The following is an 18,856-nucleotide window of genomic DNA, read 5'->3' as shown; positions in this document are numbered from 1 at the left end:
TGAAATGACAATGACTAATTCACTATAATCCAGCAGTTAAACATTTCTACTGCCTCTCCCCAGGTTTGTCAAGTAGATGGTTTCTAACAGGCCAGAACCCTGCCTAACAGGAGGCCATGGTGCAACAGATGGATAAAAGTCTAATATCAGTGTACATATTAGATCACTTTATTATATTTACATTTAAAGCAAACCACATATTAAACCAAATACTGTTTAGAAATATTTCAGGCTTTTGTTCAAAAAGACAATTACAATCCCCTTGCATATGGAAGCAAGCGCTTGGATAACAGGTGCTGGTAACCAGAGTCAGATGTTTCTTAACTGTACAACAGGCAATAATGCATTACTGATTCAGGCAGGCATTATATGTTATCTTAAATCCTTTAGCTTGCAACTGGGAACAAGTCTGTTCAAGACAAGGGCAGTTTAACCCTTTAGCTGTTACTTTTGCAGTAGTGAAGCATAAGCATGGAAGAAACTGACATTATCTGATGTGAGAAATACAAGCAGCAAATCAAATGTAGACTTCTTACTATAAACAGGAAGATAGAACAACAGCAGGAAAATAATTACAGCAAAATTTGTATACAATGCATTTCAGTTTACAGTGTGCAAAATGTCAACACAAAAATACATATTCTAATTCACATCAACTCACTGTTCCTTTATCCTTTAATAAAAACAAATAAATATAATAAAATCTTCTTCCTCAAAAAACAGTTAATAGCAACAAATACTAAACAGTCCTGAACTAAAAATTGCAGGATCACCCTCAGCAATCCTTACTCTAAAAATCAGGGCTTATAGTACAGCTTTGTGAGATACGGGCAGAATTACTACAGGCCATTTTGGCCTCTAACCGGCATTTTTTCTTATTTTTAAGTGCTCTAAACCTTTGATTTCAGATAGAAAGCAATCGAAGACAACTGTATTCCATTTGATCCTTCCTTCTCACTAGCCACATTTATGACATCCTTCTTAATCTTTTAATAATGAAAGCATGGCACAGCATTCAGACAATCTCTGTAATCAAAGACTTGAACTCTCTCAAACCCAGAAGCTATCCCCTATACTCTGGCCCTTTCCAAAGTTCTTTGCCATTCACCCAAGCAATCAATCTAGATCCAAACTTTTAAATTCATTAACTTTAACAAGGTCTTTTTCCCCATCCATTTAATATGTAAGACAGAAAACCAACATACTGTACAGTGCAGTCTATACAGTTCAGCTAATATGTCAAAATGATTTAGAGTGCAATTTAAAACTGGCAAGTTTTTTTTGTAAGCATAAGCTTATTTACCAGAATGTTTTAATATACTGTCATGAGTTTAAGCTAGATTATATTTGAATAACCTTGGCTAGTGTAACTACATTAATGTACAAGCTTTTACATTTATAACATGAATATTTCCAAAAACAGCTGTATAAAACAACACGACAAATAATATGATTTTCCTGAACTCCAAGCTGAACTCAGTTTCCCATAAAGTTAGATTTGCTAAAGGAAAAAAAGTTTTTCTAGTCCTCTTCTGACTAGATCGGAAAGACTAAGCAAAGACATGAAAAAAAAATTCTTTAACGTGAATGGAACATTTAAATTGAAGCTCAGAGAAGCCCAAGTTCACTGGAGTTTGAAGCACCTGTAAACCATAGACATACTTTCAGAAGTATTAAGTACACTTAATCTATTTCCTATTTCAATATGCCATTAACATTCTAGAATGTTTTTGCTGTTGAGCTACTAGAGGTTCTCAAGGTACAAAAACTGAAATCTGGAAATAAGTTTTCATATCTCATTTTTAAATTCTTTATTTGCATAGAAAACAACGCCCTGATTCTACCAGTTTACCCACAAATGTAGAGAATTTACCATGTTGGCATCATATCAGGAAACCACATTCTTCCCAGGTGTTTGGAGACTTCCAGATGAAGTCGATCTAAGTTATAATCATTATCTGGAATCAGTACCTCCTCCATTATAGAAAGCTGGGTAAGCCTACCCCCACACATCTTTACAAACTCAATAAAACCTCTGCAAGTTACTTCACATTCACCAAGTCCCATTGCTGTTAAGTTCTTACAGCGCTCAGCAATCTGAATAAGTTCATCGTCCAAAGGCTGAAGTCCATTAGCACACACAACCAACTCAATCAACCTTGGGCAATTCATGCCAATACGACCCAACATTGCTTTGCTTACTGCACGACCAAAGTAAAGGTGTGTAACAGGGGTTTCCTCCCTGAAGAAAGCATCAAATTCTTCTTCATATAAGAAGAAATACATCACAATGTTGACTTTGGGGGAGTGTTTAACAAGAGCATCCCAGCTTTGCTTTTTAATAGTGTGAAATTCAACTTGTCCGGGATTTTCACTCACAACATCTATGCGAAGGTGTTCAAGATCAACATGTTTTTCACTTGAAAGGGCCAGCAGCAGTTCATCACTTAGTATGTAGTAGTTCAAAGCCAGCTCCTTAAGTCCATGACATTGGTCAGCAACACAAAGAATTCCTGAAGAACCAAACCAAAATTACTTTGTAAAATGAAAAGTGAATATAAGTATAGTTGTTTGCTGTAAAGTTCAAGCAAGTACTAATCCTATTGGCTTGAGTATTCGTGCCTATATCCAAACCCCATGAAATACAATAAAGTTCTAGATATCCACATCCTTTTATGGGTTTTTGGCCATAAACACTTATCAGTAAAAGAAGAAAGTCTAACCAGTCGCATTCATCCTGGATCTGCATATCTTTCTTCCTCTTTGCCCTTCCCTGTGCAGAATTTCCTCAACTTTGAAGAGGAAACTGAAATCAGGTAAGATCCAGTGAAGTTGCCACTGTTGCATTCTCTAATACTCCTTCCTTCTGCATTCATCTAAGCATTCTATTTAAGTGACAACCAGTAGCCAAGTTTAAGAGCTGTGCTAAAACAGACCCTTCCCTGAATTAAGATATAAACAACATAACTGCTCTTAATCTGTTGGAATACAAGGTACACAGACTCCGGATAAGAATATAGGAAAGAAATCAGACCAGGATTCCCTTTCCCTAGCACCAGGCTTTCAGGAGAAAGGCAAGTGAGAAGGGACTCAAAAGCTCTCTGAACTTTCTGACAAGCCTTTATTTTGAAGGGAGTGAGCTCTTCACCAACCAATGCCAAAATGACCAAGTTCATACTACCAGATCTGGACACACGAGGGCACTACAGAAACTGAAAAACTCTTATCTTGCACTACTTGTTTTTGAAATTTGTATACACTCCATGCTTGGTTTTTTAATAAAACTTTGAAGCATTAACACTTTTGCTCAGTAAGTTAAACTCACAGCACCTTGCAAAACAGTTATTGACAACTGCTTTTATCTCCTTTATCCCACCAACCAGTAGTTGATACATGGGTCAGGGATTTTGCATGTGTGTTCCCACAGAATGCCAGTTAGTTAAGTTTACAGAGTTGCACACATTAAGCAGCACAAATTTGGTTACCCTTACAGAGAACTGGCAATGAACATTAAGTCCTTGCAACACGTGTTAAAGGCTTGCACTAATTTCAGAGTCTTTTCCTCCTCAAGGCCTACCATCAGAGGTACTGAAGTACCTGAGAAGAACAAAAAAAAAAAAAAAAAACCCCACAAAAACAAACCACCAACACACCCAAACCCCAGTATTCGAGAAGATGCAGTCAAGCGAGGAGCACCTCCACCTTCATTAATCCAACTCATTCAGTAACAGAAAGACATTACTCTTCCCCTTCCAACTGCTCAAAGGCAAGACAAGGTCAGTAAGAGGACTTGGCTAAGAAACTCAAAAGAGCACTAGACATTTTATGAATAACTTGTTTCAAACTAAATCTTGACTATTGTTTTATGATACTTTACTACTACATTTGTCATATATATTCACTACTCACCAGCAGGTGATACGTGAGGACAGCTGCTCATTTTTAGCAGTTTTAGAGTATCACTATTGTTAGCAACAAGAACCTTCAAGGAAGGATCATCAAGTGGTGTGTCATCTACCTTGATTGATGATAATGACTTGGAGTTTACAAAAACTACTGTCAGTGCTGAAGCAAAATGAGCCTGTTCAGAGAAATTGAAGGAGAGGGAAAAAAATCTTATTAAAAGACAGGCAGAACTTCAGCATTCAGGTTTTTCGTGCACAGAAAGTTCAAAAATTATCACTTCTTAGGCATCCACTTTCTTGTGTGACAAAGAAAGGCTTATTTGACCATGAACGTAGGAAATCTTTGTTTAAAAATATGCTGCTGCATGTAACAAATATTAACTTTACACTCAGTAGTTAACTCATCCACTGATTTATCTTTTCACTGTAATAAAGTAGGGATAAATGGACATAGTGATAAGCCGGAAGCATCTAGAACGTATCTGCAGAAAAAAAAGGAAGTGGCATTTATTTTACTTTCCAGAAAGTAATTCTGCTGTGACCTATAGAGTCAAATAAAAAAAATCTCCCAAATATTGCAACAGTATGTTGCAGCATGTGATCATTGTATCTCTAATCTAGAAATTAGGAAACTCAAGCCTTCTAAATGATTCCCCATCTCTACAAAGTATCAACACTACTAAATAAATGAATGGAATCAATGTTCAACTGCTTCCCTTATACTAAAGAAGATACGCCAATAAATACAGACTATTTCATAAAGATTACCATCAACTGAGTAACACCACAATAAGAAAGTTCACTCTTAAACCACTTTAGCTAAGTCACTCTAGTTACAGTTGGTGGAACATTACCTTAGAGACGTTCATGAAGCTTGGTTTTGCTGTAGAAATCAAACCCAGCGTCTTGATAGAACAGTTCACCAACTGCGAAAGGATATCGCAGGCTGCTTCTGCTGACTCAGTACTACTATCAACCTATAAAAGCAATTTAAAAAGCAAGAAATCACTCTTTATTATTTAGAAAACAGCATCATGGATATCCAAGACTGCAAGGTCCGCATCCACTTAGCTGTACTGCACCAGACTGCATTTACAACAACGACAAAATGCAACATTAGTTAGAAATTCCAAGACAAGAAAAGAGTTCAGGAAAGTTACTACTAGAAAATTTTCCTGAGTACGACTGCTGGATATTTCCAATATGAACAGAGAACTTAAATCTAAGCCTTCTCTTCAAATAACCTCATGCCTTCCTAAACAACTGTAATTAGTATTGGTGTATGTATGTAAGGTATGGTGTTTGTGGTATTGGTATGGTAGTTTGTATTGGTGTATGTGGAGTAAGGCATGCATGCACCTTTTTTTAAATGCCAATTCTAAACTCTTAGAGCAAAGACAACACCTTTGCATCTCAAATAATGAGCCGATTCTCAAGTCGTCTAAGCCTCATAACTAACTTTGGACAAATCACTATTTTGTTTCGCATTCCTCTTTTGTAGTAGCCAAGATAAAAGTGTAGCTGAAAAAGCATAGAAGTTGCATTAAGACATTATAATGCCAATTCATTATAATCAGTTATACAAAATGCAGAAGTTACAGGTATTTAATAACTGATTATTTATGAACTGCTGTGCAACCAAGTCACAACATCTCCAAATATAAAACAGCTACCAGTGCTGAGAAAAAGCAGCTTCTGTTTTTCACCCTAGCTTTAACATCAACCCTTTCTTTTGCTTTTTCTTCACAGCTTAGAACTATGACCTCCTCTAAGGAGGAGTGTCTTCCAAAACTGAAGAAAGCACCTGTAATTCCAACTATGATCTCCTCAGATAAACAGTGAACTGTACCAAGTATTCAAATGAAAGAAGTCTGAATTCATGCAATCTTGAGACTACAAACATAGCCTGCATTTAAATCAAGTTTACTGTTACTTAATTATACCCATATGTGTCAATCACCCGAATATACAGGCACAGAATCATTCTCCCTTACTCACACTTTTTCAAAGCAGGGTTCTAAAATTTCAAGACGCTCTTCACTGTATAGCTTTATTTCACAAGTACGTTATACATACAATACAAAATTATTTCCTCAAGTGCTTCCACGTGCAAGAAATACTTATCTGCACAATAATCTGCCAAGAACTCAGACTGCTGCTAACATTGACTCACAGCAACTACGTATTCTGCATATTCTGAAAACATATCTTCAGCACTGTATTGCATGATGTTAGCTCCTTCTTTACTTTGTAGAGATTAGAGTGTAGAAAATGGAAGGAGACTCTGTGCATTGTTGCAGTAGTTGTGTTTTTAAGCATAAGACTTCCCACGTACAACACTTGAGCCACCTGACAGAGAAGCTGCATACATTATGCCAAATAATGTGACAAAACAAGCCTCCATTCATCCAAGACTTACCTTGAAGCTGACGTACTGCAGATGATCAGCATGCCTCTTGATAATCTGCTGAATGAGATCAGGATGTGTAGACTTTAAGTAGGAAGTAGCTGGCTGGCTAAGCTCAAATTCAAATCTCCTCCAGAGATCTGGGATGTGAAAAACTTCATTCCACCTTCGACAAACAGAAGATGCCCTGGCTCGATCTACTAAAGGTAGACACTGAAAAATGCGCAGAATAACATGGTGCGGAAGGCTTCCCCAGTCCACTGAGGCATGCAAGTCAGATTCACCAAACACTGAGCCATATAAACAAGTTCTCTGTTTCTTGCTTTTCTGTGATGTTTGAGGAGCTTCATTTTCAACCACAACTTTCTGCCTAGCTCTCTTCATCATGAAAGTTTCAGGTACTGGAACAATCCGACGTGTTTAAACTGCAGAGTTTCCCGAAAGGTCTCATGTACAGTAGGTCTCTGAAAAAAGATATGTTCATATGTCAATATCCAGTGCACAGACATTATCAAGGACGTTTTATTTGCTACAACTTGATTTGAATCTGAAGAATTTGGGTTTGTTAATTTACCGAGTGTTGTACTATGAAGTACTAACACATCAAACATCAAGCACTTTGTAGAAAAAGAAGTATTTAACAGCAACTTAGTGCGCAGTAGCAAATTATGTGTGTTCACATTTAAACTCAGCAGGCAAACTACAGAATCTACTTGTGATTTCTAGAAGAATTTTATCACAGAACCCAACTCATAAACTACCTTTTTAAACTATGAAGAACTTGAAACAGATGCATTCATTAGAGTCAGATTCAAAAGCTTTGCCTGCCTTCCCCACTGTTTTGCTTTATTAGGTTTTTGTTTTGTTTTTTTTTAAGTCATGCCAGGCAGAGGAAAAATGTTTGTACAACTAACAACAAAAAACTTCAGAGGCCAATTATCAAAACAGGGCCAAGTAAGCAAGGTTCACAGGCTGTTTTTCAGCAGGAGAAAAGGACAGTGACCCCAGAATATAGCAAACTGCACGAACTACTTTATCAAGGAACGTTTGCCATAAGCAGCATAAGGAAAAGCTCTGCTTTCACATGCCAAAGCAGCACAATCTACTCAAGTCCATTCTAACACTGAATTCTGTTATTCAGTCAATTCTCAACACCTGTCTTAACCATTTCAAGTGCCACTTCATTTTACAGTGGCATGAGGCCGCTTCTCAAATGTCCTACTAATTAGATGTTCCGCCAGACCTTATCTCTTCCCAACCTGTCTGAAGCTAACATTTTCAAAGCAATCATGCATTCTGCAACAATGTACACAACATGTTATCTATTATTACTGAACAACCTTCCATGGCAACCCTCACAGTATGCTTCTTCGGGGCTGACAATTTTCCATAGTATCTTCAGGTGGGCAGAAACAGCTATCAAAATACAGACTACCCTATCAAAAATTTATCCAGCATTTTCCCCAACTTACAAAACCCCATCCGTATGGCTGATTAGGTGTCTGACACACAAGTGTAACTCCACTTTCACAAAAAGAAAGCACGTGCATTCTTTGAAAAGTGGGACAGAACAACCTAGCCAGTTAATCAAGAGCTGTTCATATGACCAGCTTCACTGCTGTCTGTCCTCCTGACAAATCATATTGACCACCAGGGAATTTATTCTAGCAATCTTCAGAAATCTTGGCTTAGACTCTATAAAGTTCCATTTATGATAGTGATAGGTAATACATGTAGAAGGATAAACTAGTAATACTCTTTAAATTATATTTAATAATGAAAGTTTTTCCTACCCTGAATAGATACACATGCCTTGCATTAACAAGCAAAGGCAGCAAGTCAAAGAGAATGAAGAACAATACACTCCAAGACAAAGCAGTATTTCTAAACAATACATTAGTGTTACTAATGTAATGAAGATACAAGCTCAGCATGAATAAACATTTGGCTACTAGACCATTTAATTAAATTATCATCTACACAACCATTTTATGACTTTTGAGTGCTTTAAGTCATACAATGAATGGGCATTCCAAAGCATTATGTGTGGATGTAGTAATTAACCATTACATAACTTTCTTGCAGTTTCTCACAGCCTTGCTAAATTTAGCTTGAGTGAAATGCTTGCCTGTTTTTTTCCACCCTCCTCAAGAGGAATTACAAATTTAGCTGTTTCCTAAAACTATAGTCTAGAACAAAAATGAAACTAAACAAATGCTGTTGTCTGAGAAGCTTCTCTATGCTTTTGCCATTCTCAGGCAACTCTGCAACATCTTGGTAAAAAAATCTAAGTTTCTTAAGAAAATGGAAATTTTCACTTTATTTGAAACTTAGTTGAACTTCATGGGTGCTCTTTTGGCTCCCACAAGGGAGTTTTGGCATCTGAGAACTACCAGAAAGGACAGCATTCCCCTAAACCACAGGCCAGGCTATAAACCAGATGCAGCATATCCAGTTCAGATGAAGAGATGTGACAAGGTATGCATGGTATACATAGTATCCACGGTCTTGCTGATGGAATGTGGCTGTAACTTGTTCTTGTTGCTGCATCTCTTTAAAATCAAGAACTCTAGAATTTCTATTTTTAGTATTCTATATTGCAGTACTTCAGCAGAAATACATTGCGTTACTCACTGTAGCAAAAAAAGCCAAAAAAGGTTCCATTGGTTATACATTATGAATTTTTTACCAAACACAAAGCCCTAATATTTACTGTGAAAACGTGAATTCTAATTTTGTTCTGAAGAGTTAAACCATGAACAGTATATATTTTAAAACACAACTGAAGTTAACTAAATTATAGTTCCATGTGATATAATCCAGGCAGTATTCAATGAGAGGTTTACATGCACACATACCTCCAAAGAATGTGGAAGTTCCTGTCAAGTTACCAGCACCTTTCTGGTATCTGAACATCCATCCCACTCTTGAGTCATCCTGTATGTGTGCACTGATTCCTTAACCAGAAGGCAGGGACGGGTCCCAGAAGATGAACTGACCTGTGAAGCCACCGACCAAAGAAAAACTGTTCTGCAATATCTAGGAGACCCACTGGAGGGACTAAACTCAGTTTTGGAAAAAAAAACTGAGACGAATAGTACACATTGCACTGCAGGGCTGACGTGGAAGTAGAACAACAGATTGTGGCAATTAGTTTTACCAAATGTTATCTGAAAACTATCATTTAACTAATGGGAAGGTGTAATTGTTGGCACAAATCTAGTTTTTTGCATTATCTACAATTTCTGTCACATCAATACTCTTATGCAACACAGATACACCTCTGGATACTTGAATATTACCTACAGAAATTACAAACCCAGATAAGAAATGTTTTTTGGTTTTTTTTCAGATTATGTAAACCAAAACCACATGAATCAAAACAATTATACTTATAGATACGACTTCTAATATTTTAAAATATAAGGACTCTTGACTTTAAAAGTTACTCACTTTTACTCCAAAAGTATGCTTACTGCATCAGGATAACCTCGACAATAAACAAACTATTTTGGCTAATTAAACTCTATCTGGAAAAAAAGATACTGATGATGTACAAATACGCTACCATATACTAATACAAAAAAGCTATCCTGTATTTTAGTATGAAAAAGTCTATTGGTCTGCTATAAGAAAGTATACCCAAAACCTCCAAATTCAGCTACCCATTTGATATCGTTTGAAGACCGTTTAATGGATGAAAAAGTAGACTTAGAAACTGAAGATGTTTACAAACTATTGTGTTCAACCAGTAATAACATCTTTAGGAGGTTTCTAACCCTGAACTTTTTTTTCTTTAAAAGATGGAAGACATGAGGCTTTAGATTCTCCCAGGTCATATCATCATCTTTTGAAAAACTACCCAGTTAATATCAGCTTTATAGTTGTAAAGTTTAACACAGGTGTAGTATATGTTAATTATATTAATGCAACAGGAGAAGCAGCCCCTATCTCCTAAGCAAAATCAAACTCAAGTACTGAAATCTGTGCAAGCAATGCTGTTGCTCAGCCCACACATCAGAAAATTTAAGATCTGCGTAGCCATGCTTGTTTATAATTAGGAAGTTGATACACATTAGTAACTCTGTTTGTAAATGGCATCTGAAAAAGGTTGTAATTTATGGTGGCACAGTCTACAAGAATTACATGTTCTCTTGTGAAGCGAGGAGACTGTCCCTTTGCTAACTCTGCACAGCACATAAAATTAATTTGCAAAAGTGCTGTCAGTTTCTAACACAGAAAAGGTAGGTTTATGGTGACACATGTAAACAGAATACATAAATAACATTATAATTGAGAGGACAAAACACTGAGATGCAATTTAAAGATTCAGCACAGAAGTGTATTAAATGTAAATTTATAAACCACATGACATTTTGAAGCAGCTTTCTTACCTAAAGAATGCTTCCAAGTTACAATAGGCAATAAACGAATGAACTGAGGCAGCTGCAGCCATGGGGCATTCACAAGCATCTGTCTGCTTTCCCCTCCTGTCCAGATAAAATGCCAGGAACCTTTATTAGTTTTTAAAAAAAAAAAAAAAAAAAAAAAAAAGAGAAGAAAACAACCCTTGTATTACATCCCACACAAAAATTATAGGAAAACACTGACATCAATTTATACATTTTCTTGCTTTAGTGAAGAAACTTGAGGTCATCATCTTAACACAAGGTAGCTTATCCCACATTGCAAACTGTGTCATTGGTAGAAACCTGCAGGCCAGATTAAGTATAAAACTGATGGGAAACAAGTGTTGCAACTACGTTTACATTGTAACGCCAACAGTACAATGTAACAGTAAGTTATTCAATATTTGCATTATCATTGCCATTAGTAGTTAGGTTTGGTAAACAACACTGTCTATAACTACTAATGTAATCTAAGAGTCAAGGAAAACATAGGGGGGGAACTAATACCGAAATGTTTTTTCCTGCCTTTTTCCCTTCATTGGCAAGGCTGTCTACTGGCCCAGGGAACTATGCAACAGATGATCAAAACACAGAAGCCACATGGCACGGCTTCCTACCACAAAACGTGCAGCAGCCTTAAGTCCCCACCCGGTACAGCCCTGGGTACAGTCACACAGCAAGGAGCAAGACAGGAGCTGCGCTTCACCAACAACAACCCTCCCAGCCTGCAGCCTCCTCCCTCTTCATGAGCTCCCAGAAAGAAGACGACAGTCCGTACAACCTGGCAGGCGTATCACCAACCACCACATCAGGGGGGCTTAGATTAAAAGTCCCCTACTTCCCTCCACACTATTTTCCTTTAATACTACGTTACAGGTAAGTTTGTGTTTCAGTGTCTTGCGTGGTAAGTAATCATTCAAAGCTTTAACCCCAAGAATATCACTAAGTTAGCTTTTTATAAAACACACCAAATAACTGAAATCTTCCTCATGATAAACTTTACATGCCTATCATGGGGGGCAGGGAGTACACCCTTCCAAAGTATATCCTTTGAGTTCTAAACTCAAGAGCTCAGTATCCTTCCCAACACTTCTCAGCATGGCTGCAAGCGAAATAACTGTTAATAGTAAAATAACATCTGAAAATTAAGAAAAGGACTGTAATACCCTTTTATAGTAAGAGACGTATCAAATATAGTTCTATTAAGGTAGTCAATAAAGACTAGCTACAACATTCAGCAGGGTTCTGAATTTCACAAAGGTTGCCAATAACAGCTGAATACTCCCTCCTAAATACAGACTATCTCCTGATGAAGCAAGCTTCTCTTTCACAGACCTGTCCTAGAACCCCTCAGCACAGAAGGAAGTTTATACTTTTACATTGCAGACAAAAGTAGCAAAATCTTAGATACTACATTTAAAAAAAAAAAAAAGCTACTGAAAGTTCTTGTTAACAAACAAAAAAAAAATTAATCAGGTGCACAATCTACTGATGCTTCCTTTAAGTGTTCAAGGCCACAAGAACCATCCAAAGCAGCTTCAAACGTCAGCTCACATAAGCAGAAATGTTTATAACAAAAAATAACTAGTTATCAGAGATGCAATCAAATACAAGTTTGTTATGTAAGTAACAGCGAATTGTTATTCTAACGTAGAGTCATGCAAATTATTATCAAGGATAAACAGCAGCAATAGAGTAGCTGAAATGAAACACTGATAACAGGTGAGGTTTATCAAATCTATTCATATCCTTGTTTGTGTAGAGGAAAGTATCAAATATTTGTGCACTACCATATACAGCTGTTTTCCTCTATAAACTCTATGATCAAGTATTTTGCACAGCTGCATGTTATCCTACTCAAACTCAAATCTGTAAAACCCAACAGGGATACAGAAAAAAATCAAGTTAAATAACTGTTTCTGCAGCTTATCCTTGTAACAGAACCATAAACTTCTGCTAAAATTAAGACATTGAAGTCTCTCCCACGACATGGGGTCTTGGCAGGGGATTCTGAGCAGTGATCAGCAGCGGCTTAGTTAAGCTAGCAGCTGTTCACTACTTCCCCTGCTACAATGTCAGTCAGAAAAAAAGAGGTTTTATTACTATAACCAAATATATCATAGAGTCAAGCCACAAAGACAAAACTGCTTCCTCCGATTTGTAGATTTCCCCTTTCAGTTCTCAACACCAGGACTCAGCAGGAATTAATAAAACAAAACACCATAAAACCAGGTTTCTAATAGAGACAGTAAAAAAAAAAAAAAAACACCCCAAAACAAAGCAAATCCAGCAGAAATGAAGTTCCTGAGAAATGAAAAAAAACCCACCTTTCAAATAACTAAGCTTGGAAATCCACTAGGATAAAGCAGGCATCATGATAATTACGCTTTAAATTTCTAACACTTGGAAATTAATGTTTATGGATCTGCTTTTAACAGCTGAAATACTTGTCATATTATCACAGTCTTTAAAAAAAAAAAAAAAATCCCAGTTCAGTGATAGTACCAAGGTCACCCACACACAACATTAAAGAATTCAGCGTCCATCTGGGGAAAGAGCACAGCAGATACCGTACACAAGAAAGGCAGCATTGGAAAGCTGTTGCAACTGCAGATGCAGCCTCAAACACAATTGCTGAGTATGTTTCAAAATATAGATCAAAAATGCATTTTAAGCTTAAGTCTTGGAAGATCTAGTCCTTCAGGGTGATGAGCTCCAAGATTAAGCTTTTTCTTCATTTAAGACACAGCGATCTTTTAATAGGTGGCATTTTTTCTTCTGAATTTTTCTCAAAATTGAGCCTCTCTCTCAAGAGATTTACCACATTTTTAATATATTTATGACAAAACCTCAGAGACCTAAAAATAACTGCATTCAGCTGAACATCTGAATGCTTGCATTAGTTTTAACTGAAGAAATACAAACGCATTGCTACTTCCAGTGTTAGTTAGGTGACAAAACTTAGCTATTCGTGTTCTACTGATGTAGTTTTAGAAGAAAGCCACCTCCACTTTAATAGCTTTTAGACCATGAACAACACCCAAGACTTCCCTTGTTTTACTAAATGACACATCTGAGGAGTTCTCCTGAGGGCCTACCACGCGGCAGGAAAACAAAACAAAACAACGTTCTTTCTACAGGTTTTCTAGAAATGTTTCGACCCGACTTTCAAGCCATTCAAGCTCTTTAGAGTGGCAAAAAAAAAAAAAAAAAAAAAAACACAAACCCAAACCCGTTCGTTGCCAGCCGACGGCCCGGAGCATCCCCACCCCCGGCTGCCGAGGCCCGAGGTCGGCCGCCCACCCCGCCAGGCCCCGCTCCAGTCATTCCGCCGGCGCGGCGACAGCCAGGCGACTTTCGAGAGGCCACAAGCCGAGTGCAAACCACATGAATTTCTGTTTTACCTCGGCACAAGGCGGCTGGAAGCCGAACGCAGCCCGGGGTAGAGCATTACCTTTCCCGGCGGCGCCCTCCTCAGCTCTCCGCGGGGGGAGGGAGGGCGGTCGGGTCCCCGACAGGTGACCTCCCCTCAGGCCGAGGACAGGGGTTTACGTACGCGGGAGCCCCGCTGAGGTCAGGGCTCCTCACGGCTCAGGGAGAATTAAGGTCTCCGGGCGCTGCGTGCGTCTGCCCGCCCGGCCCGGCCCGGCCCGGCCCGGCCCCGCACCGCCCTCCCTTGGGACCCCGCGGCCTCTCCCCGCCCGGCCGCCGCGCAAAGGCGGCTGCTGCCCCCTCACCCCCCCAAGGCCACCCCACCGCTCACCGCCGCCTCGGCGCGGCTCCCTCGCAGTAGCAGGGCGGAGGCCGACCGCAGAGCAGGAGCGGGAGCGGGGAGGGAGGCGCCGCCAAAAGCCCCGAAGCCTCCCGGCCCGCCGAGCGCTCTGCCCACACCACCACGGCCGCCCGCGGGGGGGAGGAGCCGGTGGGGCCCGGCCGTAGCCGCCCCGTCCCGCCAGCGCAGGCGCCCTGCGAGGAGGCAGTGGCGGCGGCGGCACATGACGGCGGGCGCCATTTCGCGCCCAGCTGAGCCTCGCCCCGCGGCTAAAATGGGGAGGGCGGGCGGTGGCGCTTGTGGCTCCGGAGCGGGCTGTGCCCTAGGATGGGCACGGAGGGAGTCTGCCCCTATTCGCCTGTCTTCTCCTTTCTCTCCCCTGAGCTGTAGGGGCGGCTGCTCCTCCTCCTGAAGCCCTCGCTGCAGGCTCACTCTCCCGCTCATTTTCTGCTGTGAAGTACCTGTAGCCCCTTATTTTCCTTTGGTAGCTGCCCTGTGTGCTTCTTCAGAAGGCCATTTTCTTCGGGCATGGCCTTTCCCCATCCCTCCTGCCGGAGCCAGGCCTCTGGGGCGCAGCGTTGGCATCACAGTGAGGGAGCTCTGTCCTTTGGGCCTGGAGGCTCATGAGGGGCCGCGGGAGCCATGTCCGCTCTGCAGCCGTGTGCTCCTGCCCTCCTCACGGGAAGCCTCAGCGGGTCAGTCCCCAGCTGGATGCTTAGGGATCAAAAGGAGGGGGAGTACAAGCAGCTTGTACTCATTTTTAGCTGTCTTGGCCAAAAAGGGCCCCTTTCTGAACAAGGCTTTCCCCACTTGCTATGCATATCCTCACTGCCTTCCTCTTCAAAACCCCTTTCCGGGGACCAAGGGCTGGTGGCTGGGTTGTATGTCCAAACCAGAGATGCCAAAAGTATACCTCTCATTTACTGAAGCATAATTTGAAAAAAAAAGAAAAAAAAAAAAAAAAAAAAAAGCAGCAGATTTTATCTCTGGAGACATACTGAGTAACAGCTCATAGTGACGATAATAACGAAACACTGACCAGTGATATCTGAACAATTCTGTTTTTATTACCAACTGCTACGAAACGCTTGTGACCACAGGTTTCCTGGCTCTTGCATATAGCAATAATTAACCAATAACAAGCCTTTATAGTGTCTTTTTATGAAGAGATAATACTAAACACGTGAAGCATTTCAGTGGTCATTTATATCTGCCCTATATAAAAATGCTGGCAACATTCAGCTGAGTATTTGTGTGACATCAAAATACAGTTTCTTCACTCGTATCTTAAAAAACTAGAAAATGAGCATGTTGAAGGGTTAATGAAACAACCTGAAAGCAGTATATATCATACAGTGATGGTGACATCTTCAAAGTACACAATTTCTTCAAACAGAATGGTAAAACACACTGCACATTTAAAAATCAGTTTAGTTTAGAAAATATACCAGAACTGCTCCTTACCTATAAGGTTCTTGACTGTTTTATTCAGATCCTAAAGGAAGTAGGATATTAAGTTCCAGGTATTTTTTTTTTTCAAGTCTTCTTTTCCTGGTATATGTTTCTAAACTGATTTTTAAGTAGGTACTGCTACAAAAAGCACCCTTAACTTAGAAGTTACTATCTGTAGACAGTAATAGAGGATAGATTGTAAACAGAGATTAATGGAGATTTGCAGCTAGTATGTAAATCCACCAGCCACGGGTTTCTTTGGTGCATTGCCAGTAACCTTTGGGCTGCTGTACAGGAACAGGTTCAAATGTACATTAGAAAGAGTTACACAGACCAATTTCTGAGGCTTTCTGTATAGAAGAGTTTCCGCTTTTGATCTAGTCTAGCGCAGACATATTATATACATAACTTAAAATGGAGGATAGAATAGAATTCAATGCATTTTATAGCTATACTCATTATTGCTCTAAAATGCTTGCAGATATATACAAATAACAACAACAACAAACAAAATCCGCCAAGGATTTGCCAGTACTGGAAGCAAATAAGCATAAACACGGGCACACACCAGGAGCTTCTATTTTCTATGCATCTTCCAGGTATCAGGTGCCTGGCACAGAGCTGCCGCTTGTGTCTCCAGATCCTTCATCTCACACCCAAGGTGCAAAGAGCTCAAAGGAAACTGCACCGCTGGATATGTGCCCTCCTTCTCTAAGCCGTTACTGTGGGCTGCCCACGACACCCAGGCACTCGGAGCGAAGCTTAGTCTTCCTCCTGTGGTTGTCTCTCCTGGAGACAGATTTACAGAAAGAGATATTCTACTCACAGCTCATGTTTATGGTGGTTACAGGAATACTTTGCATAATATTTCACACTGGTTTCATGATACACGCTTTCTGTGCTTTGATCAACAGCGATAGTCAGGTTTTCTATCATTGGGCTTTGAAGTAGTAATCAAGAAAAACAATTTGAGTAAACCCATGAGTTAATTAGCATAAGAAAGCTTTCAGGAAATCAAAAGTTTCCTGAGCATGAAGAATGAACATGTGTCAATTCAGAATCAGTATGCCATACACTTAAAAGATTTACAAGAATGGTGTGAAAAGTTAAAGAGAAGTCTTGTGAGATTATTGACCATTTCTTAACTGGTTTCTAACAGAAGGACTGCAGGAGTGGAGAGAGTTGGGGGGAAAAAAAAAACTAAGAAAATATAGTCAAGGACGCTAAGCCAAATAAGTACTATGTTGTAGCTCCTGCTTTGAAAAGCTTCATTTTAGAAAGAACCATGTATTTCATAAACAGTATTGAAAACATGGTGACATACTATTACTCTTAATTTAAAATCCAAATACTTTGGGATCAAACACTGCAGCTCCAACCATTTAAATTTCTCTGAGCAGACTGGAGTAGTAAATGACGATCATGCCCAGAAAGTAGGTTAGTATGTCATGTTTGCTGGAGGCTTGTGAGCTGCTTTGCTAGACACCGGCTGCTGCACAGGCAGGCAACAAGAAACAACCTGTCCTCAGAGCAGAAATCACCCAAGTTCTTTTGTAAAAGTTTCTGTAATCCACGCTGAATATGAAATAAAATTAATGAAAATAATAGCTTATTTACATGCCTGTTTACAATTGCCTTCCTTTATAAGAAAGAGTTAAAACGTGGGTTTATATGGAGAAATTTTTATGAGACGATATTAAGCTTTTAGAAATGCAGTAACAGTCTAATATTATCTCTCCAGAAATAAGCATGAATCACGAAAGGGAGTAAATCAAAGAATGTTGTAATCAGATCCTTTTGTTTGATGGGGTGAGTGTATAAGATGGTATATTACAATTGTTTTACAAATATACTAGGCATAAGTCTTTCAGACAAAATTGATAATAGGTACAGTTAACAGTGCCCATTAAACTGCAAAAGTATAAGAAAACTATTGATACAGATGCTGATTGTACTTTCTGTGGAAAGAGCCACCCCAAAGGCATATTAATAATTTTTAACTTGTCTGAAGATAAATTATGGAGAGCAAAGATTACTCTGTTCCTTTGGTATACTCTAGTAGGCATGTTACTAAAATCCCATTAGACCGATGTGTTTTAATCTCTAAACTTAAAAAAAAAATAAAAGATGTGTCATCTCTAACTAGCAGAGAATAAGTTTTACGGTCAGGGCATCACAAGGGCTGGCTGGGAGCCAGCGGGGTACCGCGGCCGGCTGGGCAGGGGCGTCACCAACCAGCTCAGCAAGGCAGAGCCGGAGGTGGTTCAACCAAGAGCCCACAGCGTCGGGCACGTCCCTGGTGACCGAGCGGGTCCAAGAACAAGCCAGGGGAGGGTCCCTGGCCAGGCGCAGGGGTGCCGGTGGCTGCAGCATCCTCCAGCAGTGCTCAGGGTGGGATTTAAGGGCCAGGGCTGAGCTTAAATGGGCATCCGGGACCCTGGGAGACACGTGTGGGTGAGGCCCCGGGTGAGGCTGTGTTAATACCGATTAGGGTATTAATGTATTAGTGCCCTGACACTTTCGATAAGTAACCCTGCCCACTAATCCATGAAACATAGCTTTAATGGATTCTCTGATTGAATATTATCTGAGCAGCGTTAAAAATAAACTGTCAGGTAATTCAACTTCTGTTTACTGGTGTTGATATATAGATTGCCATTTTGGGGAAAAGAGGAAAAAAAAAAAAGAGATTCTGTAATTCAGATTTTTTATGTCATTAGCTATTCGGTAAATGCCACAGTGTGGCTGACTTGATAATGAAATTCCCAGAAATGGCTGTATCCACTTGCATTCTGATAAATGTCTTGGAGTTGAGGGCACAGTGCGTTGTCTTGAAGACATCATCTGTAATAACTGGGGTCCTGATTAGCCTCTTCAATAAAAAGATGCCCTCCAGACTGAAGACACCACC

The 18,856-nt window shown here is 39.7% G+C and overlaps 1 protein-coding gene across 3 annotated transcripts; it reads right to left on the bottom strand.

Annotated features, from left to right (window-relative positions):
• Nucleotides 1-157: 157 nt before the first annotated feature.
• LOC309677326 (F-box/LRR-repeat protein 21-like) lies at nucleotides 158-14,610 on the bottom strand. Of its 3 annotated transcripts, none has more exons than XM_082490115.1 (6): nucleotides 14,485-14,610; nucleotides 10,707-10,826; nucleotides 6,325-6,776; nucleotides 4,760-4,882; nucleotides 3,910-4,081; nucleotides 158-2,513 (listed from the first exon to the last, which is right to left on the bottom strand). In XM_082490115.1, exons 3-6 carry the CDS (start codon nucleotides 6,697-6,699, stop codon nucleotides 1,870-1,872), a joined length of 1,314 nt encoding a protein of 437 aa, XP_082346241.1. In that variant the 5' UTR covers nucleotides 6,700-6,776; nucleotides 10,707-10,826; nucleotides 14,485-14,610; the 3' UTR covers nucleotides 158-1,869. The 3 variants fall into 3 exon arrangements, with proteins under 3 accessions (XP_082346241.1, XP_082346242.1, XP_082346240.1); XM_082490116.1 differs by having other exon boundaries at nucleotides 10,707-10,802; nucleotides 14,485-14,606; XM_082490114.1 differs by lacking the exon at nucleotides 14,485-14,610 and adding an exon at nucleotides 9,171-9,311 and having other exon boundaries at nucleotides 10,707-10,765.
• Nucleotides 14,611-18,856: the final 4,246 nt, after the last annotated feature.

This window comes from Vanellus vanellus, assembly GCF_965231255.1.
Source record: "Vanellus vanellus genome assembly, chromosome: 13".
NCBI lineage: Eukaryota > Metazoa > Chordata > Aves > Charadriiformes > Charadriidae > Vanellus > Vanellus vanellus.
Note: the sequence above shows the minus strand (reverse complement) of the source record. Positions and strands in the feature narration are given on the sequence as shown.